The sequence below is a fragment of the Taudactylus pleione genome, unplaced genomic scaffold (genome assembly GCF_031769625.1).
Source record: "Taudactylus pleione unplaced genomic scaffold, aTauple2 ptg000969l, whole genome shotgun sequence".
NCBI classification, from domain to species: domain Eukaryota; kingdom Metazoa; phylum Chordata; class Amphibia; order Anura; family Myobatrachidae; genus Taudactylus; species Taudactylus pleione.
In genome coordinates this window covers 1,544,413-1,569,585 of record NW_028285370.1, presented here as the reverse complement: position 1 = coordinate 1,569,585, position 25,173 = coordinate 1,544,413, and the positions used below count along the sequence as shown (strand labels likewise).

The 25,173-nt window shown below is 50.4% G+C and overlaps 1 protein-coding gene across 1 annotated transcript in view; it reads right to left on the bottom strand.

Moving 5' to 3' along the window:
* Positions 1-925: 925 nt before the first annotated feature.
* The window catches only part of ERI3 (ERI1 exoribonuclease family member 3), a 235,370-nt gene continuing 211,122 nt past the window's right edge, over positions 926-25,173 (bottom strand). The window contains exon 8 of the mRNA XM_088460685.1: positions 926-3,515. Coding sequence (XP_088316811.1) covers positions 3,433-3,515 — 83 coding nt within the window. The 3' untranslated portion in view covers positions 926-3,432. The remainder of the gene's footprint in view (positions 3,516-25,173) is intronic.

Below are 25,173 nucleotides of genomic sequence, written 5' to 3'. Positions count from 1 at the left end.
AATCCTCCTGCCCTAGTGCCTAACCTTATCCCTCCCTCCCCGCTACCTAAGCCTAACCTTCCCCCTAGTGCCTAACCTTACCCCTCCCTTCCCGCTACCTAAACCTAACCTTCCCCCTAGTGCCTAACCTTACCCCTCCCTCCCCGCTACCTAAACCCTCCCGCCCTAGTGCCTAAACCTAACCCTCCCGCCATAGTGCCTAACCTTACCCCTCCCCTCTACCTTAACCCACCCGCCCTAGTGCCTAAACCTAACCCTCCCGCCCTAGTCCCTAAACCTAACTCTCCCCCTAACCCAACTACATACCATTGGGATCCAGGCGCCGGGATTCTGAGAACTGACAGCCGGGATCTCACAGTAATGCCGGGCATGCACACACTATATAATTATCTGGCCAATCCACCAGATATAGGCGGATCGCACAGATAATAGTGCAGTGTATTGTCGCAACCGACCACTAATTGGTCTGTCGGACATGCTGAAATCAGACAGCTTTTCCGAAAGATTCAACAATTAGTCGACCGCAGTGTGTGTGATGCCGTGGCCAACAGCCCGACATTTCCGGTTATCTCATGGAGGAAAAACGCAGAAATCTCTCACAATGTATGGCCACGATAGCTGATGGTTTCAGCTTGTCAGATAAAATATCTGTCAGTCTGATAGCATGCGCCCATAATAAGCGATCTATATAAAGTATTGCATTTTGTGTAGCGTTTGTTAGCTCCTCTCCATTTTATACAGCTCCTTCAGGAGCAGCGAAACGCGTTGTAGAGTGCTGCCTATATACAAGAGATGTAAGAACCTGGAGCTGCACTAATGATAAAAATATTAGCACAACTCTTCATACTAAATGACCAAAAGAAACTAAAACAGAACCTGAATATAATACCACCTCCAATATGACACAATAACCACCAAGAACACGTGAATTTGAATTCTTTTTATTTTTTCTTGTTTTATTTTGTTCATTTATTAATCTTCATGTAACTGGAGCGACAACACCCGCCGTGCATGTAATGTAACATTGAGGTCAGCGTTAGGACACTCCTGTTTCTCCGCAGTAGGAGGTGATATTACCGCGTCTTCTTCAGGGGTCTCAGTGAGGGGCAGGAGGCTAATGAATGGATTGTCACAGATGAAGGGGACAAATCGGTTTTGTGTATCAAGAGGTTGAGGTCAGACATCAAACTCTCAAGAGTGAAATGGATCGATGCTTTGAGGCTTTTTGTCTCCACTGTCCTATGGACCCCTTCCCATTCTGGGGACTATGGAATGAAACGCTTGTTACATTGGACAGAGATGACAATCTAAGGGATAGGGGACACTACTAAATGAGGGATGAGAAGCACTGCTAGCTATTGGCAGTGGTTAAAGTAACAAAATGAATATGATCACCTTTCCATGCATATAGTACAAGGCAATCTAACATTTGTCATCGACTTCCTTGTCACCCATATGATCATTACCCATAACTCTGGGTAATGGATTTCCTTGGGTCACACTCAACCATAGGCATGCTGAACCTAATTATTTTAAATAGTAATAGTCCAGAAAATAGGTCTAGAATTTCTTACAAAAACTCTCACACAAGCTACTCTCAAATGCAAACAAAATAGAATAACAAATTCCACAACTTTTTCTCTATAGAAATATCAAGTTTCTGAATAAGTCTGCGTCGTAGTCTGAGGTTACGTAGCTCATAACCCTCATGTTCGCTAGGTGATGTAACACCTATTACAATTCAGGTTAGGCCTCATTTCACATCAGGATAGATGGCCCAAGAATAAAAGCGCGGTCTGCACATATGGAGAGGGCGACCATCACTGAATTAATAAACGAGGACATCCAGGTGAAAGTGACTGAAATCTTCCCGATCTCAATCATAAACACGTAAAACCTGGGACATATGTAGCTTCCTTCCAAGTAACATCCAAGTTTATTATGCATAATCAAAAACGATTGCCGTATTGTTGGTCTGGGGATTTCTCCTTTAAGATTTGTCACGGGATAGGTTGTGACCAATGGTCTATTATCCGCCGCTTGTCTATCAGCTTTAGAAGGGGCCAGATTATCTTCCCATGGTCTTAATGGCAAAACAAAGCTAAAAATATGCCTAGCTGGAATCACTTATTAAATCAATAAAGAGAATACAGGTCACGCACCGATGGGTCTGTATGAGTGAGACAACGCTCACTCCACCATCTACCGGTCCTAGGAGGTGACACAGTATTTGACGATTGTGTTTTCCCTGAATACTGGATACAGTTACACTGAATACAGTTCCACTGCACTATGGCTGCACATCCTAATTCTTGATTCTAGAGTTCTTAATTTTTCCCAGAGAGGAGATGTTGCCTGTTGTGTAGAAGTCTAAAAAGAACACAAGCATAAGGAACCGACCCTTAACATGAAACCTGAAAAATAAATGTCTACGCAGCTCATTTCATTTACTAAAAACAAAAAATTATATAATTTTTTTTTTTTGTAGGGGTGGGTGTTTAAAAAAAAAAAAAAAAGAGGAATTTCTAAGCCTTGAGGAATAGAAACATTGTAGGACATTATGGTGATCTAGTATAAATGACAGGAGTACACAGGGGCATGACACCAGAAAGGATGGGTGGGCACCCTATAGATAAAGCGTTGGAGGATGTCTCTTATAGGAGAAACCCAAAGAGCCGCAATGGAATCTAGAACTTGCCAGACCAGAAAACGTTTGTGAAGAGTGCCTGAAAGAGCATCTAATATGGTAAAAGGTGTCCCTTACTCTCTAAGCAGCTTGGTTTATTATGTTTCCATGCGTACCTTACCACTGTGTGTGGAAAGGGCACAACAAGTTATTCCACTTGGGTCATTTTCAAAAACTTCTACAAACTCATCACTTTTTTTTGGGTGGAACACACCGCCGCACTTACTAACTCAACATTAACCCTGTCACTTCTTCAGACTCCGCCAACTAACTCCATTTTATGTCTTCATACCACCATTTTCTATTGTCAAACGTATGTGTTTGTGCCCAGCTGGGCATCTTGGTTAAATAATCCAGTCTATAAACGTGTACAATCTCAACCTGCCCAGGAGATCTGATGCCAGGTGGTGTTTATATTACAGAGGACTACTAGGCCACCCTCGCCTTCCTAGGACATTCGGGAGAAGATACGGGGAGCATGTAGGATGGATGGGGTGTGGAAAAAGTCATCTTCTAGGGTTAGGCGGATGGAGTGGTGGGGGTCACAGGTATGTAGATTTCATGGTGGATATATACAGCGATGTCTCGATTTTCACACCGGCGGTCAGTCCATGGCAATCAGGTTGTTTTGCCCCTCCACCTTGAGTCCTGGATCTTGTCTGTCCACCCATGTGAACATATGTTAAAGGAAGAGCTACATGCAGCCTCCTGCCCCGCTCCCACCCCCAGCCCTTCTCCCGACTACATTAGATGCGCCTGGAGGTCTGCTTGAAGATGAAGCCTCGGTGAGCCAGGGTCTTCATGATGTTGGCGATGTTCCTGCAGTCGTCTGTGAGGAAAAGAGAAACTGTGTTAGATGTCGTACATCAGGACTGCGCCATTCCTTGAGTCTAGTCAGCAAATACCGACAGATAAACGCTACCGGAGCAATCTCGCTCACAAATGTAAACAATCCTTGCAAAAAAAATAAATAAATAAATCAGTTATTCCCGGATATAACGTGGACATTTTATGCCGTTTCTACTCATTTTCGCTGAAAGCCAACGCTAGAACCAGCTTCACATGGATTGCTAACAAGGACCTCTGTGCACAATTATAATACAATGACAACCTCAGCCTTGGAACAATGCAAATATGTGCTTTGATATTAGGATTAATGGTTGTTGTTAGGTCTCTATTAATGCTTATATGATTTCTGCCCTCATTATAAAGCACTGTAATAAGATTTGTGTTTAGTACCCTCTATAAACATTGACATGCTCTGTTAGCATTAAGGAAACAAACACTAATATCTGCGCGCATTGTATGGCGCTGGCTTGAGGGGGGTTAAATAGGAGGGAGGGAGGGAGCGAGCAAAGTTATTCACTAATAGCGGAAGGTGATCCATGCAGGACAACAGCAGCAGCAGCCGCTAAAATAGAAGCCGGACTTTAAATTGATTCCTGCTGTCTATATTTCATGTTGGAAATTGGCTTGTAAATCCATGTTTTGATCTATGGGGACCGTCTCCTTAAGAAAAAGCAAAAGTAAATGTGTAATTTCTCCCTTGACAGAACACGGCAGATATGGCTATCCTTCTTCCCTCTCCCCTCCGTTTTGGGACAGCTGCGTTGTGTCGGATTAACGCTTTTTCTCCCTCGCCCCCCACGCCTTGATGTCTCCATTTCATTACGCCACGGCCATTTATCAAGCTGTTACCGTAAGGGTGACTTTGCCAGCTCGCATGTGGCAGGCGGCGAGGCAGTGCCATGATACACGGCAGGGGGGTGTCAGAAAGGTGTGTGTATGGGGGGGTGCATTGTGTCAGAGAGAGGATGAGATTAAATGAAAATGAATGTATAGGGTGGAACAGGCTGTATTCCTAGTGATGTGTAAATGATAAAGACGACTCGACATCCATCTCCCCCTGCAAACCTGCAGAGTGCTTTATAATCAAGCCTAGGCGATAATAATGTGGAATTAGGTCTCTCTATCAAAGGGGGAGGCCTTTTAATCACGGCTTAAAGGGTGCGAGCGCTGTTTATCATAATTGAACTGTATCCAGGCTAATTGCAGCAATATCTCACTGTCTTGGAGACACCAGTGCTGAGAGCAGGAGAGGTGGGAAGGACTGAGGGGATTTTGGATCTGCACCTCTCACCAGGACAAGATATCGGGGTACAGTTCTTCCCCAGACTTTTGTATTCCTGAAACTCTTGTTAAATTTTTTTTACCAGTCAAAATTCCCACATGGAAAGCGCTGAGCGTTTGTCCAGAAATTAAACCAGCGCAGCAGAATGAAGCAGTAATTAGTGCAAAAATTAATATGGTTTCTTAATTCTTTCATGTGATTATTACTCAATTAACTCTAAATTATTTTTCTCCCTCTAAATAAGGAAACATTGTTCTCTGTGTAATTAAACTGCCAGTAAAACAGTACATTTAAAAACCTCACGGATGCACTGAAAGCTCTCACATAATAGAGATGCAGAATAACATCCGCAGTTGGACAGTCCTCAGTAGTTTGCTGTGGAAAACATTAGCGGATATTCCTGTGCAACGCGCCGTTTGCTCCGTCACACAAACGCACCCATTACTATTGCTGTGTGCGCCAATTTATGAGTTTGCAAACATGAGAGAAAGGGGCTTATATGCAAAAGTAAAAACAGCACCTATTAGCACCTTTTACCATCCGGTAATTAATTACATTTTTTTTGGTTCCATAAACCCTGGTTTGCCGTCTGTCATTTTAGTAAGGGACTCACTTTATTGCTTGGCTCCACATTTCTATATTTAAATGTTTTAATTGCACTGGTTTGTGAATTAATAATAATTTGGTTTCCCATGTGAAATGTGCCTACATGGCACCGTAGAGCTATTACTGAAAGCGATGGCCGATACCGGATTACCAGCACCTCAGAGGACTGTGCCGTTTCCACCACAAATGAAAATCTTCATCTGCAGTCACCAAGAAACACCAGATACACTTATTCCCCCTGCAGCTGCGACCACAGGGGCACACCAGCCCAGTCACAAATCTTACTACCCATATTCTGCAGTCACCATGAAACACCTGATACACTTATCCCCCCTGCAGCTGCGACCATATGGGTACACCAGCCCAGGCACAAATCTTACTACGCATAATCTGCAGTCGCCATGAAACACCTGATACACTTATTCCCCCTGCAGCTGCGACCACAGGGGCACACCAGCCCAGTCACAAATCTTACTACCCATAATCTGCAGTCACCAAGAGACACCAGATACACTTATTCCCCCTGCAGCTGCGACCACAGGGGCACACCAGCCCAGTCACAAATCTTACTACCCATATTCTGCAGTCACCAAGAGACACCTGATACACTTATCCCCCCTGCAACTGCGACCATAGGGGCACACCAGCCCAGGCGCAAATCTTACTAAGCATAATCTGCAGTCACCATGAAACACCTGATACACTTAATCCCCCTGCAGCTGCAACCATATGGGTACACCAGCCCAGGCGCAAATCTTACTAAGCATAATCTGCAGTCACCAAGAGACACCTGATACACTTATCCCTCCTGCAGCTGCGTCCATAGGGGTACACCAGCCCAGGCGCAAATCTTACTAAGCATAATCTGCAGTCACCATGAAACACCTGATACACTTAATCCCCCTGCAGCTGCGACCATAGGGGTACACCAGCCCAGGCGCAAATCTTACTAAGCATAATCTGCAGTCACCATGAAACACCTGATACACTTATTCCCCCTGCAGCTGCGACCATAGGGGTACACCAGCCCAGGCGCACACTGTAACTGAAGGAGTGTTTGTGACGTGACTCCACAACTTTCCTAATTTGTATATGATCCTCCAATATCTCCAATCGGGGGAATTCTATTACAACACAGAAAGCGAAATGTGGAGCAAACGGTCCAAAAGATCGTGGTAAATCAACTCGGAATTATATAAAAATTACACCACTTTTTCTTGCAAACTGGAGAACGAGGTGGTGGTAATTTTTATATCCTATGGGACTGTTGCTGTGTAGTACGTATGCCAGTTTGTGGAGCATATATTGGGTATTTTTGCATAGCGTCTGCTCCAGTACTTCTGTACTCGTAGCACTTACATTTACCTCCGCGCAGAGATCGGTGGCTTACATATAAGTAACCATCCTAATAAACCTCACATCACAGCCTCCCAGCATTACATGGGCACGTATACTATAAGTAGTCTAATGCAGGTGCGCACCAGACATGAGGGGAGGCCCTCAACACCAGACATGAGGGAGGTCCCTGCACACCAGACATGAGGGGAGGCCCTGCGCACCAGACATGAGTGAGGTCCCTGCGCACCAGACATGAGGGAGGTTCCTGCGCACCAGACATGAGGGGAGGCCCTGCACACCAGACATGAGGGGAGGCCCTGCGCACCAGACATGAGGGGAGGCCCTCAACACCAGACATGAGGGAGGTCCCTGCACACCAGACATGAGGAGAGGCCCTGCGCACCAGACATGAGGGAGGTCCCTGCGCACCAGACATGAGGGGAGGCCCTGCGCACCAGACATGAGGGAGGTCCCTACGCACCAGACATGAGGGGAGGCCCTGCGCACCAGACATGAGGGGAGGCCCTGCGCACCAGACATGAGGGGAGGCCCTGCGCACCAGACATGAGGGGAGGCCCTGCGCACCAGACAAGAGGGAGGTCCCTGCACACCAGACATGAGGGGAGGCCCAGCGCACCAGACATGAGGGGAGGCCCAGCGCACCAGACATGAGGGGGGTCAGTGTGCACCAGACATGAGGGGAGGCCCTGCACACCAGACAAGAGGGAGGTCCCTGAGCACCAGACATGAGGGGAGGCCCTGCGCACCAGACATGCGGGAGGTTCCTGCGCACCAGACAAGGGGGAGGTTCCTGCGCACCAGACAAGGGGGAGGCCCTGCGCACCAGACAAGGGGGAGGCCCTGCGCACCAGACATGAGGGGAGGTCCCTGCGCACCACACATGAGGGAGGTTCCTGCGCACCACACATGAGGGAGGTTCTTGCGCACCAGACATGAGGGGAGGCCCTGCACACCAGACAAGAGGGAGGTCCCTGAGCACCAGACATGAGGGGGGTCAGTGTGCACCAGACATGCGGGAGGTTCCTGCGCACCAGACATGCGGGAGGTTCCTGCGCACCAGACAAGGGGGAGGCCCTGCGCACCAGACAAGGGGGAGGCCCTGCGCACCAGACATGAGGGGAGGTCCCTGCGCACCACACATGAGGGAGGTTCCTGCGCACCACACATGAGGGAGGTTCTTGCGCACCAGACATGAGGGGAGGCCCTGCGCACCAGACATGAGGGGAGGCCTGCGCACCAGACATGAGGGAGGTTCCTGCACACCAGACATGAGGGGAGGTCCTGCGCACCAGACATGAGGGAGGTCAGTGCGCACCAGACATGAGGGGAGGCCCTGCGCACCAGACATGAGGGGAGGTCCCTGTGCACCAGACATGAGGGGAGGTCCTGCGCACCAGACATGAGGGGAGGCCGTGCGCATCAGACATGAGGGGAGGCCGTGCGCATCAGACATGAGGGAGGTCAGTGCGCATCAGACATGAGGGAGGCCGTGCGCATCAGACATGAGGGAGGTCAGTGCGCACCAGACATGAGGGAGGTCAGTGCGCACCAGACATGAGGGGGGTCAGTGCGCACCAGACATGAGGGGGGTCAGTGCGCACCAGACATGAGGGGGGTCAGTGCGCACCAGACATGAGGGGGGTCAGTGCGCACCAGACATGAGGGGGGTCAGTGCGCACCAGACATGAGGGGGGTCAGTGCGCACCAGACATGAGGGGGGTTCCTGACAGATCCTGAGCAGATGGTGACTACATGCTACAATTTATGGCCAAAGAATCCAGTTGTTGACCTGAATCTCAGTTTCTATGGCCTCCTTGAAGCAGACCGAAGACCAGGTCTCATTCAGTACCTTATGTGCTCTATAGGAAGCAGAAAAATAACACCAAAACCTTAACCTGAGAGGCAGCATTTTATTTGTTGGCCTTTGCGCTTTTCAGGGCTTCTTGCGGCTGTGACGTATGGAGGACCATGGAGAGAGGCCCTCATTCAAAGGCGCTCGCAAAATGTGAGCGGTCGCTCTGAATGTGGGCGACCGCTTGGGTTTTGAAGTGCGGCCTCCTGGTCGCTAGCTAAGCTGAGGGTTACCACCCACAGCTTTAGCGACCGACCAGGTTGACAGTCGCCATGGTCAAGACCATCGCGACCATCGGGGCTTGTGACGAGAACCTAAGGTTGGGTCTCGGCAACCGCAAGCCCCAGGGAGCTGCCTGCTCTGATCGAGCAGGAAGCTCCCCACTGACATCATTGCTGATGTCAGTGCGGCCGCCCACAAAACGGCAGGCGTTCCTTAAGGAACGCCTCCGTTTGTGAAACCAGCCCCCCGCCACGCCTACAAAACGGGGCAAGCTGTCGATCAACATTGACAGCTGCCCCTTTTGTAGTGAGCTCCGGAGCGAGAGAATTTCTCTCTCGCTCCGGGGCTTGCGCACGCACAATGCGGCCGCTGCACCAGCGCAGGGCCTAAACATCGACCCGCTTGCAAGCGGGTCTGAATGAGGTCCAAAGTGTGAGCACCCTAGCCTGACAGACCTGGGAAGGCTTCCTGCTGATTACAGCTCTCCGGCTGTACATGCTGTACGCCTGCCTAGGAAACAGCATAGCACATAAGGAGCAAGCAGAATAAAATACTGGTCCTGATTCAGACCCGGTCGCAAGCGCTGTGCACTCACAACAAAGGTCGATGGTGGGCCAGTGCGTGCGCGAGCCCCGTAGCGAGCGCAAAAAGCGCTTGTTCCGGGACTCACTACAAAAGGGGCGGCTGTCGATGTTGATCGACAGCTCGACCCCTTTTGTAGGCGTGGCCGGGGGGTAGCTTCACAAACAGAGGCGGCTCTGTTAGAGCGGAAAGCTCTCTGGGGCTTGAGGCCACGAGACCCTACCACAAGGGTCTTGTCGCAAGCCCGATGGTCAAGACCATCATCATTGCCGCTCGCATAAGCTGTGGATGGTAACCCACAGCTATGCGAGCAGCCAAGAGGCCGCAACTTAAAAACCAAGCGCCCGCCCTGATTCAGAGCGAGCGCTCGCTTTTTGCGAGCGCATCTGAATCAGGCCCACTATCTCTTGGGGGAACCACAGTTTTTACACAAGGCAATTTGCAATAAAGCATAACAACACAGTAGACCTAATGATGGGTCACTTTTAAGGACCCATTAACTTTAAATATGTAGCCTTATAACAGAAAGCTACTAACATACACACACACATAAATGTACATCACAGGAGCTCCTTTAGATGTTTCAGACAAATCTGTGATCATGGAGGAAGTGGTTTTCCCAGAGATAAGCAGAATAAATAAATTCTGACACAGACACGCTGCAAACATAGAAATGTTCCTTAACGTGCCCGACAGGGGTGCTCATATTGTTAAGTGTGTATACAAATGTGTGCGCGCGCGGGGGGGGGGGGGGGGGGGTAGCGGGGCTATGCAGCATGGCATCGCTAACGATATCCCCAGATTGGACTGCATGTACAGATGACTGGCTATATCGTTAATGACCCGCGGGAGAGCGCATCGTTCGTCGGTAAGTGCACACACTGTGGACGATTTGATTGATATATCGTTCAAAGATATCGTTATCGTTCATATTGTTCAAATAAATTGGCCAGTGTGTACAGGGCATTAGGGGGAGATGTACTAAGCCTTGGAAAATGATAACGTGGAGAGTGATAAAGTACCAACCAATCAGCTCCTAACTGCCATTTTTCAAACACAGCTTCTAAAGTGACAGTTAGGAGCTGAGTACAAAGACCCCACTAGACGATATAATGAACAATATTGTTAATTATATCGTGCAGTAGATATGCCGTCAACGACCATGCGCGTGACCACTGGTCATTGACGACATAGCTCATCGCCCGAACCTGCTGTCCAACCAGACGATATCTTCAGGTTGTGCAGGTTCGGGGATGAGGGAGGGTGTCGGCACTGAGTGCTCAATATCGTTAAGGACATTGAGCACATCACTGCCGGGGACACACTACACGATATCGCTCATAGACCGAATCGTGTGGTGGATATGCGCCTTTGGAATGTAACATGGTGAAAACATAAAAAATGCTCTGATCTCAACAGGAAAAAATCCCGCCAATCACTAACCAGGGAGCGTCTGGAAATGTCTGTGAAAAAACAAAAAACTTAAGATAACTTTTTTTTTTTTTAATAGATTTGCTCACAATTAATTTCTTCTTTGGATCTGTTTATTTTGTTTAAATCTTTTCTTTAAAACGTTTCACTTTGACCTCTCTGGCATTTTTCTCGATATGTGTCATTATTTTCCTTCTTTTGACAGCCATGTCCACTTAGGGACATCCGCAGAAGCCTAATCGCTCGTGTTGTGATTTGTAACAAATAAACTTATTTTTCAGCGGAATTTCATTGTTGAATCTGTTGAATGTCAACGTAATAGCATTGTTACTGATGTGCGATTGTGTATACAGACAGGCGGCGCGTATGTAAATCTGCGCGTGTCAGAAGGATAAAGAGGACAGCATGCTAGAACCGTGCAGTTAAGGTCACCTACAGGGAAAGAAAAAAAAACCTTTTAATTAAACTTAAAGCTCTCCCGGCAGCCTAGGGCCATGCATTCCAAGTCTAGTTAAATTTCCGCATTTGACAAAGCCCCACAGCTCTCCGCGCAGGACGAGAAGTAATTTCAGTAATTTTTAGCTAATGGACAGGGTTATGTCCCCAATAACTTAGCAATGAATTGGACTGCACAGTTGGTGGGATCATCTCTCTGGACTGACAGCACCAGGCTCCCATTACTTGCGTGGAGAGTGCACTGGCTTCAGGGCCCCGCTAAGGAGACAGAGGGTCATCACAGACATTAACTCTTCCTAATGGACAAATCTTTATCTGCTGCTCAAATGGCAAACGCAGGAGGTGGAGAATGTGAGATCTCTGAGACAGAACATTTTATAAACAGGTTTCCTCATTTTCAGCTACTTTGGAAGCTGGTACACATTGGTTGGAGCAATGTACAACATGATGGGAACCTGAGCCTTGGTGACAAGGTTATTTCCTTGGGAAACAGCTGGGGTAAAGCGGGGTGGCATTGCGGGGGAATTGGAGGGAGCTGTGCGGATGATATTTTGGGGTGAATGGTTGGAGTTGCGGAGAAAAGAGGATAAGGGGAGCTCTGTGTATGTGTTGGGGAGGGGGTTTGGGTATGAGTAAATGGAGGTTGGGAATATATTGGTAGCTTTCGGTCTACCATCCATCCTATGCATGGTAAGGTTGTGCTAGGGGCCGGGTAAATAGCTTGTGTTGCAGAGAGGTGAGAGCATCTTTCAGGGACTGTGGAAGAAAGTTCTGAACGTCCTGATAGTTTGGGAAATGTGTAAATGCAGAGACTAAAGGTACCTTTTGCTCTTCCACTTACTGTGTGGTTCCCAAACTGCATGAAGCATAAAAGTAGAGTGAACCTTAGGGGGTGGGTGACCATTACTTGCCGAGTTTCACCTCCCGTTCTCATCCATGGAGCAGACGGACACTAGTAGGATGAGGAGAGGCCTGTGGCAGATAATTACTCAGTACTGCACGTAGGTGAGTGGCAGGGATTAGCAGGGTCTGGAGGATTACAAACACTCATTCCTGCACTCTGACCTGCACACAAAGGGGCACCGTGAACTTCCATATCATCAGACTCAAAACAGGTCGATATCCGAAGAGCGGGGGAGCTGCACCAATACTGCACACGCAATATAGACACGTCTCCGGCTTTCATGGGATCAGGGGACAACAGCTTCTGTCTGACTTTGTGCGGATTACCTGATCTATTCATTCAGCAAATTACCTATACTCAGGAAGGAGGGTCAGGAGGGCCAGGTTGGACGGACAACCGGCCGCCTGGTCAGTGGAAAGTTTTAGAGGTTATTACTTACGGAGTGACCAGAGCTATTTGTACCCAGCCCCAGAGCAGGCAGATGAGAGCCACAAGGTAAATTTGCCAGAAATAAAAATATTACAGAGTGGAGGTTACATATCTTCCATCAAGACCAAGTCATACACTCCTGCGAGTATAAGTGGTAAATCTCAGAATGTCACCCACTTAGCACTCACAGGAGGTGCCATCCTACCATGTAGAACATGAGATTGTATAAGGAACACACAGCCAAGGCCGACAATAGGAAGCCGTTTAAACCCCCAGCCTGTTAGGTGCCAAATGTCTGTCCCCTGATTAGCACTGGAAGTGATGCATAGACAGTACAGGCAGGCACGTGTGATGCTGGCTGTATGACACCACTTACATACAGCATGCAGTACGGCCAATGATAGTGCTGCCTCATTGATTATTCAGTACTTAGGACCTGGTTCAGCCTCGGATGTTGTGCTGATTCGCTTGCAGCTCTCCGATGGTATCTTTACTGTGCATGTGCCGCAGCTCTGGTTGCAGCGTGGGGGAAGCCGCAGCCTGATTGACTGGCTGCGACCGTGTGGGTGGGGGGGGGGGGGATCGGAGCGCCTAAAATGCAAATGTGTTGCCTGCGTTTTTAGGGATGTACTGTAGCCAGTGACTGCTTGTTTCAATGCATATTCACTGGCCTCGGCAGCTTACTTGCAGTCAGACTAGCGCTACAGACCCCCCCCCAATTACCAGCATCGTTATCACTCGGCCACTTCCAGCTCCAAGTATAGCGTGGAGCTCAGTGGCCGGAGCCGATAGCAGGGAGAATAACCCACCGGTGCAAGAAGCAGCCACAGAGGACCGGAGGGAAGCATTAGGGTAAGGATTGGGCTAGTTAGGCTCACCAAGCCTGCATCTACCCAATTGCTATTCACACAGGCTCAATCATAGAGGGAGGTTTTCGCAAATTAACCTGGGTGTTTCCAACTAAACTGCCAGCCGACAAGTGTAGGAGCGCGCATCTTCAGCGACAAAGCGGGTACACACTAGACGATGTGCCCGATATGTCGCTCCGATACTCCGGACCGGACAACACATCGTCTAATGTGTAGCTGGCTTAAGACTTGATCTCAACAGAATAGTCCTTACATTGAAACAATGTTTAAGATCTATGGGGAAGGTGTTACCCAGAGCTATTCAATTCAGGGCGCTGGTGATAGAGCCGGGAAGGAGTTCCCGCACCTGAGTTTTCTTGTCACATCATATATTACATTTATTATACCGCTCGTCTTTTTGTTACAGTGTTTGCCTCAGGCAGCACTGAAAGTTTATCGAATGCCTATTGGCTGCTGCTGTCACTGAAGGCTTTCATTGGCGACACTGCCTGCTATTCATGAATGATACTATAATCCCTCCCCTTTAGAATGTAAGCTCCTATGAACAGGGCCCTCTACCCTCTTGTGCTTCTCCTTAGGCTACCTTCATCTAATTCTTACTCTCTACCAGGGCACCTAACACTTGGTTGCTTTGCATTGTTGCTTATGTGGGTGTTATGGTCGCGAATGTAGCAATGTATATTATCCATGTCCTGTATTGTATTGTATTGTACTGTACTGTAAGTCACTGTAAATCAACCTATTTGTTTATGTAATTCGTAAGGCGCTGCGGAACACTTGTGGCGCCATATAAACGATAATAATAATCCCTACTACCTCTGCTCAGGAAGATAGATTGACCGCAAATTGGGGCCCGATTCCAATTAGGCCTCGAACAGGCCCAGCCTCTCTTTGAATATCAGTGGCCATAGCGGCATTAATCCAGGGAAAGAATATGGGCCCGGGTCTGTTTGCAATCTTTTATAATCTACTCCTTTCTGGAGGCCTAATTTCTTTACTGACACCTACAGCGCAGAGGGCGGGGATTCCAGAGGAAGGGCCACACAGTTGATGTAATGAGGGGGGAATTTTATTACATTTTTCACCTATTAAAACTAACCATTCTGCACTCCTGATATTTTCTGTAAATGAGAGTGTGCATGTATAGCATGAGGTTTTATATAACCAGAGTATGCAGAACTTTCTACGTGCAGAGCAGCCCAGTGCAACACTAGGAACAGATACTGAGATTTATATCCAGCATACAAAACAGTAGTGTTCATTCAAACAGCCTGAACCTGTCACACGCCGTGCAGTTACTCTTTCCTGCTTGGGGTGTTGCTCTATTGTGCTTCTAGCACACTGTGGTCTGTATCTCAGCAGTTTGTTGCATCAGCTGAGTGTGCTAGAAGCAGAGCAGAGAGCGACACCCCCAAGGCAGGGTGCTAGAATGAACACTAGAGCAGCCCAGTGCAACACAATAAACAGATAGTGAGATATATATCCAGCACACAGAGCTGCCCAGTGCAATACTAGGAACCAGTGGCGTAACTAGGGTATTTGGAGCCCAGGGCAAATTTTTAAATGGAGCTCCCCCCCCCCTATGTGCGCGTGGCAAAAAATGGGTGTGTCAACATGACACACCCCTTTATAGTTACTCTGAACATTCCTTTCCCTATGTACCTTAACCACAGTAGTGCCCCTTATACAGTACACCCAGTATGCAAAGTCCCCAGTTGTGGTCCCTCTTATGCAGGCCCATAGAAGTGCCCCTTATACAGTACCCCCAGTAGTGATCCCCCTTATGCAGCCCCACATTAGTTCCCCTTATACAGTACCCCCAGTATGCAATGCCCCCAGTAGTGGTCCCTCCTATGCAGGCCCATAGTAGTGCCCCTTATACAGTACCCCCAGTAGTGATCCCCCTTATGTAGCCCCCATTAGTGCCCCTTATACAGTACCCCCAGTATGCAATGCCCCAAGTAGTGGTCCCCCTTATGCGGCACCTTATTAGTTCCCCTTATTCAGTGTCCCCTTATGCACTGCCCCATGTAGTGGCCCCCCTATGAAGTGCCCCCAGTAGTGGTCCTCCTTATGCAGTGCCCCCTATGCAGTGCCCCTATTAGTGGTACCCCCTATGCAGTGCCCCTTATATAGTGCCCCCAGCAGTAGTCCCCCCCATGCAGTGCCCCCAGTAGGGCCCCCTTATGCAGGTCCCAAGCAGTGATCCCCCCTATCCAGTGTCCCTTATACAGTGCCCCCTGTAGTGGTCCTCCCTATTTAGTGCCCCAAGTAGTGGTCCCCCCAGTGCAGTGCCCCTAGTAGTAAGCCCCTTATAGAGTGCCCCCAGCAATAGTCCCCCCCCATGCAATGCCCCCAGTAGTGGTCCCCCTTATGCAGCCCCCCCCCCTATCCAGTGCCCTTATACAGTACCCCCTGTAGTGGCCTACCTATTTAGTGCCCCCAGTAGTGGCCCTCTAGTAGTAAGCTCCTTATATAGTGTCCCCAGTAGCAGGGCCAGATTAACAATAGGGCGGATGGAGCTACAGCTCCAGGCCTCCTCATAAAAATAGGCCCATTGTCATGACAACATGATGTTGACTGGCCATCTGCTCTCCACACGGTCAGCCATAAATCATAAGTAGTAAAATTGTATTTCTATTTACCTCACAAAAATATGAGATATGGTAAGAACTTACCCTTGTTATCTCTATTTCTACGAAGTCCATAGGGTTCCACAGGATACCTTGGGGTATAGGTGTGACGTCAGTCGCAGGGCACCAAAGAGTTAAGCTTTCAGCCTCCCAGGATGCACTAGGTCCCCCTCCTATACCCCGCCCCCGGGCCAAGGCACCTCAGTTAGTTACCAAGCCATAGGCCGGAGGAGGAGAAGGAAGAGAGAGAACAAAGATCTGGACACATACAAGAATCACATTCTCACCAGAGGGAGACGGAAAACCGGTGACCAGAGCAAAGCCCATCTGCAGCACAGGTGCGACAGGGCGGGAGTCCTGTGGAACCCTATGGACTTCGTAGAAATAGAGATAACAAGGGTAAGTTCTTACCATATCTCATATTTTCTACTTCAGGGTCCATAGGGTATCCACAGGATACCTTGGGGATGTCCCAAAGCAGTATCCTTTAAGGGTGGGGACGCTCCTGTGCAGAAAGGAGAATCCGCCGCCCGAAGGAAGCATCCTGAGAGGCGAAGGTGTCAAACCTGTAATACCTCACGAAGGTATGGACAGAAGACCACGTAGCAGCCTTGCAGATCTGAACTGCCGAGGCACCACGTCGAGCTGCCCACAAAGGACCCACAGACCTAGTGGAATGAGCCTTCAGAGAAGGAGGGACCGGTAGGCCTTCATGAAGATAAGCTTCAGAAATAGCCATACGGATCCAGGCTGCCAAAGTTTGCTTTGAAGCAGGCCAACCCTTTTTACAGAAGCCATAGAGGACAACAAAGCGTCAGACTTCCTAAACAAAGAAGTGCGGTCAACATAAGTCCTTAAGGCCCGCACAACATCCAAAGAGGCCTCACCCACGGAAAGACCCGGTGAGTTAAAGGCCGGAACAACTATTTCCTCGTTAACATGAAACTGGGAAACAACTTTGGGAAGAAACTCGGGCCGAGTGCGGAGCACTGCCCTGTTCCCATGAAAAACCAAGAAAGGGGGTCTACAAGAAAGAGCCCCTAACTCAGAAACACGTCTGGCTGAAGCAACGGCCAGAAGGAAAACAGCCTTAGCTGTTAGCCATTTAATATCCACTGAGCCCAGTGGTTCAAACGGCGGTCCTTGGAGAGCCCTCAGGACCACAGCCAAATCCCAAGGCGCCACAGGTGGAACAAAGGGCGGCTGAATGCGGAGAACACCCTGCATAAAGGTGCGCACATCCGGGATTGTAGCAATCCTACGGTGAAACCAGACAGATAGGGCCGAAACCTGTACCTTCAAAGAAGCAAGGCGAAGCCCATGATCTAGTCCCGCTTGCAGGAAGGCGAGAATCCGAGACAGACGAAACTCCCGCGGTGCATAACCTCTCGGTCGACACCACTGGAAGAACGTATGCCACACGCGATGGTATATCCTCGCGGAAGACGGTTTCCGAGCTCGTAACATGGTACGCACCACAGAGCTGGAAAACCCCCGGGACCTCAGCATGGCCGTCTCAACAGCCACGCCGCCAAAGACAGCCGAGTCAGGTCCGGGTGAAGGCAAGGACCCTGAGACAGAAGGTCCGGTCGTAGCGGCAACCGCAGAGGACTGTCCACGGACAGACCCTGAAGGTCTGAGAACCAGTGCCGTCTGGGCCACGCGGGAGCTATCAACAGGAGCGTCCCTCCTTCCTGTTTGAATTTCCGGATTACCCGTGGAAGAAGGGAGACCGGAGGGAACAGGTATGCGAACCTGAACGTCCACCGGACGGACAGAGCATCCACCAGAGACGCCCCTTCGTCTCTTGTGCGAGACCCGTACACCGGCAACTTGTTGTTGTGCCGGGACGCCATGAGGTCGATTTCTGGAAGACCCCACCTGTCCACCAGTAGTTGAAAAACGTCCGGGTGCAGGGACCATTCCCCTGGATGAACGTCCTGGCGACTTAGAAAGTCCGCCTCCCAATTTAGCACTCCCGGGATGAAGACCGCTGATATGGCCGGAAGATTGCGCTCCGCCCAAACCAGGATCCGAGAGACCTCTACGAGAGCCGCCCGACTGCGAGTTCCTCCTTGCCTGTTTATGTAGGCCACGGTGGTAGCATTGTCCGACTGGACCTGCACCGGGTGACCCTGGAGAAACCGCTGTGCCTGCAGGAGAGCATTGAAGACCGCACGGAGTTCCAAGATATTTATTGGAAGCTCCGCTTCTGTCGGTGTCCACCTGCCCTGGAACAAGTGTGGACCCGAAACTGCTCCCCAGCCCCGAAGACTGGCGTCCGTTGTCAACAGGACCCAATTTGGAACCCAGAACGGACGTCCCTTGTTGAGGTGGGTCGTCTTTAACCACCACGCATGGGACAGGCGAACCTCCGGGGTGAGCACAATCGTCTGGAACTTCAGAGACTGAGGCAGCCCGTTCCACTTGGACAGGATCAGGTGCTGCAGAGGTCTGGAGTGAAACTGGGCGTATTCCACCCTGTCGAACACCGACACCATGGAGCCCAGTAACCTCATCGCCGAGTGTAAGGACACCCGGCGGCTGTGCAGACAACTGCGCACCCTTGACTGTAAAGCAGAGATCTTGTCCTCCGTCACGAAGATCCTTTGCTGTCCCGAGTCCAATAAGGCTCCAAGATGCAGAATCCTCCGAGACGGGATTAGAGTGGACTTCTGCCAGTTGATTAGCCAGCCGTGCCGTTGCAGCAGTGCAATGGTCAGGTCCAAGTGGTGTAACAGGAGCTCTGGAGATCCTGCCACCAATAACAGGTCGTCCAAGTACGGCAACATGCGGACTCCTTGCAGCCGCAGAGAAGCCGCCATGACCGCCATAGCGTCCTGTATGTCCAATGACACCATGTAGTCCCCAGGTTCCAGCGCCAGAATGATGGACCGTAGGGTCTCCATCCGAAACTTCGGGACCCGCAAAGACTTGTTGAGTGCTTTGAGGTTGAGAATCGGACGATATGACCCATTGGGTTTCTGTACCAAAAATAGATTTGAATAGAAACCCTGGCCCCTCTGGGAGAATGGAACAGGCACTATAACTCCAGCCTGGAGCATAGTGTGCAATACCTTCCGCAGCTCCGTAGCCTTGTTCCGGTCTGATGGTAGACCCGTGGTGAAGAATCGAGCCGGGGGTCTGTGCCGGAAGGAGAGGGCGTACCCGTGAGAGACCACCTCCAGAACCCAAGTGTCTGTCGTAGTGAACGACCAACACCGGGAGAACTGCAGCAGGCGGCCTCCCACCCTGGGATCCCCCAAGGGGAGACCCGGACCGTCAGGCCGCAGGCTTGTCATCTGGCTTGGGGGCCGGACGTCTGGTACTCCATGCCTGTTTCCGGGGCTTGACCGATTTCTTAGGGCCAGCCTGTCGAGGAAACGACTGTGGTTTGGGCCTGCCCTGGGCCCTAGATGACCGAAAGGACGATGGTCCAGAACCAGAAGGAGCAGCGGCCGACGGGAGACAAGCAGATTTGGCTGCCGCCAGCGTGGCCACAATCTTATCCAGATCCGGACCGAAGAGAACTTCTCCGGTAAACGGCAATGCTTCCAGACCTTTCTTGGATCTGCGTCCGCCTTCCAGGATCGCAGCCACAAGGTGCGACGAGCAGCTACCGCTGCTGAAGAAATTCTAGACACCAGAGTACTAATGTCTAGAGCCGCCTCGTTGATGTAGGTGGCCGAATCACGGAGATTGCCAATCAACTCCGCCTGTTCGGCCGGACAGTCGGATTCAAAAGAAGCCTCTAATGAATCCGCCCAGCGCTCCATCGCTCTGGCAACCCAGCAAATGGCCATAGCCGGCCGTGCTGCCCCCCCTGCAAGGGAATAAGCGGACTTCAGGCAGATTTCTACCTTGCGGTCCGTAGCATCCTTAAGGGAGGACATGGATGGCATCGGCAATGTGGCACTACGGACAAGAGGGGTCACGTGAGAATCCACCTGTGGAGGGGATTCACACTTAGCAAAATAATTATCCACGAACGGATAAGCCACCGCCAGGCGTCTCTGCGGCTGGTATCTTTTGCCAGGTTGTTTCCACGCCTCCTCTAAATGGTCCACCAACTGACCCGAAAGAGGAAAGACTGTGGCATCGCCCTTCACATCTTTGAAAAAGGCATACTTAGATTTAGCCGCTGGGGGAACTTCGTCCTCAATCACCAAGGCTGTGCGGACCGCCCGAATAAGTCCAGGAATATATACTTTGGACTTAGCATCAGCGTCCTTAGTATGGAAAGGTTCCTGATCGTAAGGATCCAGAATCTCCCCATCATCAGACGTCCCTTCGTCATCCTCATAAGGAGCGGACAGAGACGCCACCGGCCTTTTATGAGGCCGCATCACAGACTCCCCTTGCAACACATCCGACAAGTGCTGTACAGAACTCGTCAGGGAGTTAACCCACGCTGGCTCCTGAGAACCCGGGAGCGGGGAAATAAGGAGACTGTGGGGTACCACCAATTGTCGTGGGAACCCCTGCATGGGTGACGACACCACAGACTGCTGGGACAAACCCATCGGAGTAAACGCGGGCTGCGGAGCTAACTGGCCCACTAAAGCTGTTAACGCCTGAGCGAAACAAGCCCAGGGCGGCTCCTGTACCGGTGCTATAACCGTAATAGGCCGCGCCATGGACAAACACTGCCGGCAAAGGCCCTCCGCGCTACCCTCCCCCTCCGCTAACGGTACTTTGCACGTGGTACACTGTAGCTGGAGGGGAAAATCACTTTCAGACATGATGGCACCACGTATGTGACCTCTCTCACCAATTAAGTATTAAATAGGCGAGAGACCACCCTGCAGCACCGCACCGCAAGGGCTTTAGCAGAAAGAACAGGGACAGTAATAAAGCTGACAGTTTAGAGAAGAAAAGTTACAGACAGCGCTAGCACAGTCACATACAATGCAGAGAAATAACAATTCCTGCACTAACAGCGCTGATCACTCAACTACACAGACACAGGGCCTGGTAGGACACAGCGCTGCATACACAGACCTGAGCCACAGCGGAGGAGAGGTATGCGGGGGGACCCAGACCACGATGCTTCCTTCCAGACTTCCAGCAGCGTTCACCATGCGTTGCAGAGAAGATGGCCGCCGAGGAGCAGAGAGAAGCTGGCCTGGGGGAGGAGCGCTGACACAGGATCAGTCAGCACAGTGCAGAGAGGGCTGTGTGCAGCGGGGGAGGCGCCGGCTGTGAGACAGGGAAGGCGCGCTCCCCTGGCATGCATTTAACCCCTGGGACGCCGCAGCGCTACCGCTCTGCTGCGGTCCGCTGTCCCAGGGGGTAGTGGAAGCGCAGGTTGGTCGCCTGGCTCGACGCTGCAGCCAGTCCCCAGGGAGCCCTCTGCCTGGGGACTTAGGACCATGTGATCAGCGGGGACCCACCGCGGGACCCCGCTGCTTACCTCTGTCCCCCTTGAATCCGGCCATGGTCCGGAGCATCTGGGGTCACCGCTAGCTGTGACCCCAGACGCCCACCAGCATCCCCGGATCAGTACCGGCGTTCTGGTACCGGCGGGGTGTAGGGAAGACAGCATGGACGTCAGGACTGACTGTCCATGCTGTTCATCCAGATGTGCAGCCACAGCTGCATGAAGAAAAAGCTTCAGGGGCTCTTCTAGCCCCCACTCCAACAGGTGCACCCGACTCCGGCCGGGCACCAAACTAAACTGAGGTGCTTTGGCCCGGGGGCGGGGTATAGGAGGGGGACCTAGTGCATCCTGGGAGGCTGAAAGCTTAACTCTTTGGTGCCCTGCGACTGACGTCACACCTATACCCCAAGGTATCCTGTGGATACCCTATGGACCCTGAAGTAGAAATGAAGGATTTTTTTCCATTTTACATACTTAGGGAGACATTGGAGCAGAGTGTATAGGGGGTATACGCCCACATTTTACTGGACACACCCACACAGCACTGGTCACGCCGCCTCCTGCTTCTCATAATATGACCTTGGTCATTTTCAGCTCCAGGCCCATGTGGCCATCAATCCGGCCCTGCCCAGTAGTAGTTTCCCTTGTGCCCCTAGTAGTAAGCCCATTATATACTGTCCCCAGTAGTAGTTTCCCTTGTGCCCCTAGTAGTAAGCCCCTTATATAGTGCCCCCAGTAGTAGTCCCCCCCCAGTAGTAGTCCCCAGTAGAGGGTCCCCCTCCCGATGCAGTGCCCCCAGTAGTAGCCCCCCACCCAGTTGTAGTACCCAGTAGTGCCCCACCCCCAGTAATGGTGCCCCCAGTAGTAGTCCCCCCCCCCCCCGTAGTGCAGACAAAACAAGTTATAAAAAAAAAATACACTTACCTGAATCCACGCTCCGGCCACTGCTCCCGCCGCCGCACGTCAGTCCTCACGGGCTGGCGCGCTCTGCATTATGGGGGAGACGTCATGACGTCTCTCCCATTACCCACTGCAAGAGCCGGGATGGCGGAGCTCATGAGTGAGCTCCAGCCCGGCTCTTGCAGTGGGTGCTGCAACAGTCAATGAGAGTCTGTCTGACTCTCGTTGGCTGCTGTTTAACACACACATCGCTGCTGCGCTGGCGGCGATGTATGTGTTAAACTGCAGAGACTGAGCCCGTCTCCCCACCCTCCTCCTGGCGCTATTGGGTAAGTGCTCAGTGGGAGGGAAGGAGCTCGGCTGTGCAGCACAGGACCGGCGCTGGGTGCAAGGAAGCCTAGCGCCGGTCTGGTGTAAATGTGTAGCGCTGACCGCACACACTGTGGTCGGCGCTACACTGCCTAACTAGGACGGGCCGGACCGTGGTCGGTGGCGCGTGGGGGGGAGGCTCCTGCGCCGCCTGTCCTATGGCGCCCAGGGCACGTGCCCCGCTCGCCCTGCCCTAGTTACGCCACTGCTAGGAACAGATACTGAGATATATATCCAGCACACAGAGCTGCCCAGTGCAATACTGGGAACAGATAGTGAGATTTATATCCAGCACACAGAGCTGCCCAGTGCAATACTAGGAACAGATAGTGAGATATATATCCAGCACACAGAGCTGCCCAGTGCAATACTAAGAACAGATAGTGAGATTTATATCCAGCACACAGAGCTGCCCAGTGCAATACTAGGAACAGATAGTGAGATTTATATCCAGCACACAGAGCAGCCCAGTGCAATACTAGGAACAGATAGTGAGATTTATATCCAGCACACAGAGCTGCCCAGTGCAACACTAGGAACAGATAGTGAGATTTACATCCAGCATACAGAGCTGCCCAGTGCTATACTAGGAACACATAGTGAGATATATATCCAGCACACAGAGCTGCCCAGTGCTATACTAGGAACAGATAGTGAGATTTATATCCAGCACACAGAGCTGCCAGTGCTATACTAGGAACAGATAGTGAGATATATATCCAGCACACAGAGCTGCCAGTGCTATACTAGGAACAGATAGTGAGTTATATATACAGCACACAGAGCTGCCCAGTGCTATACTAGGAACAGATAGTGAGATTTATATCCAGCACACAGAGCTGTCCAGTGCTATACTAGGAACAGATAGTGAGATATATATCCAGCACACAGAGCTGCCCAGTGCTATACTAGGAACAGATAGTGAGATTTATATCCAGCACACAGAGCTGCCCAGTGCTATACTAGGAACAGATAGTGAGATTTATATCCAGCATACAAAGCAAGACATCATCCAGCAGAATGTCTATAATTAAAGGAGAATATGTCTACACCCACGGACACATCTATGAACCCGACATCATAATGATGTAGACTGGGGCAGTTGGAGCTGCGTACTGTGAAGCAGCTCCTGGCGGCCGGTAGCAGCTCATTCTTGGCTAGTGTATTACTCACCTTTGCCAAGACGGCAGCTTCTCACTCACTAAATCACTTTGCAAGACAGATTCTCATCAAGAGCAAGGTAAACACGCTTATTATAATTATCCCCACATCAAAAAAATACAATGGAAGAGCACGCTGCTAATATGCAATTACAGGTCCTCATTGATTTTACCATGTAATCCGCTGCGACTGATTTAATAACACATCACACGCTGGGCTCAGGGGATATGAGACAAAATATTTTTATAAACGTAAGAAAAAAAAAAAGTCAAAAGGAAAAAAAAAAACAAAGTGGCTACAGATAGAGGTGTTCATGGGTTATTCCCAACCCGGTGACACAGACACGTGCATCGCCACTGCTGGTATATAAAGCGCACACTGACGTCACCAGCAATGCACCGCTATTCCGCCACACTTTCAAACTATTAGGACATTTAATTTAATAAATATTAATTTACCATGTAATTCACTAACCAGAGAGTTGATGCTCATTTAGCAGCAGGAAAATAAAGAATTTGCACAAACTACACACAATAAAGAGTCCCTGTCACTATAGCACACAGAGGAGGCGTCTGTCCTGTGGACTGAACCAATATTCAGGAGAATGCGGACTATCAGTCACTGGACGTAAGTAATATCGCTCTCATGATATATACAGTATGCATTCTCATGACCATACACAGTGGGCCTGATTCAGAGCCGGACGCTCTGACAAGCGGGTCTGAATCAGGCCCAGTGTTTGTTCTTCCCAGAAAATTGATCCAGCCAGGTGGGGGCCTTCGGTTATAATGATTTAAAATTGAAATCATTTATATATATTAATTCTCCTCTTCTTCTTAGAGGCCCAGATACAGGCCCCACTTGCTGGCACCAAATAATTTATTTTTGATACAGCTCCACAGATACTGGCCCCACTTTCAGACTCCCAAATACTGTCCCCACAGATTTTTTTTTCAAGCTCCTACACAGAGAGAGTGGACGCAGGTCTACTCTCTTTAATCAGTTCATGTGACTGTTCCCGCCAGAACAGTGCGCCTCTGCTTTTATACAGGGGGAGGGATCTTTGCCCTCCAGCCTGACACTGTCCCTGCACTGTGATGGACACCTTCCCCCCGCCCCAATGCCGCATCCCTTTCCCGGCACTCTCCCCCGCCCCACTACCGTGTTCCCTGCCCAGCACCTCCCCCCGTCCCAATGTCGCGT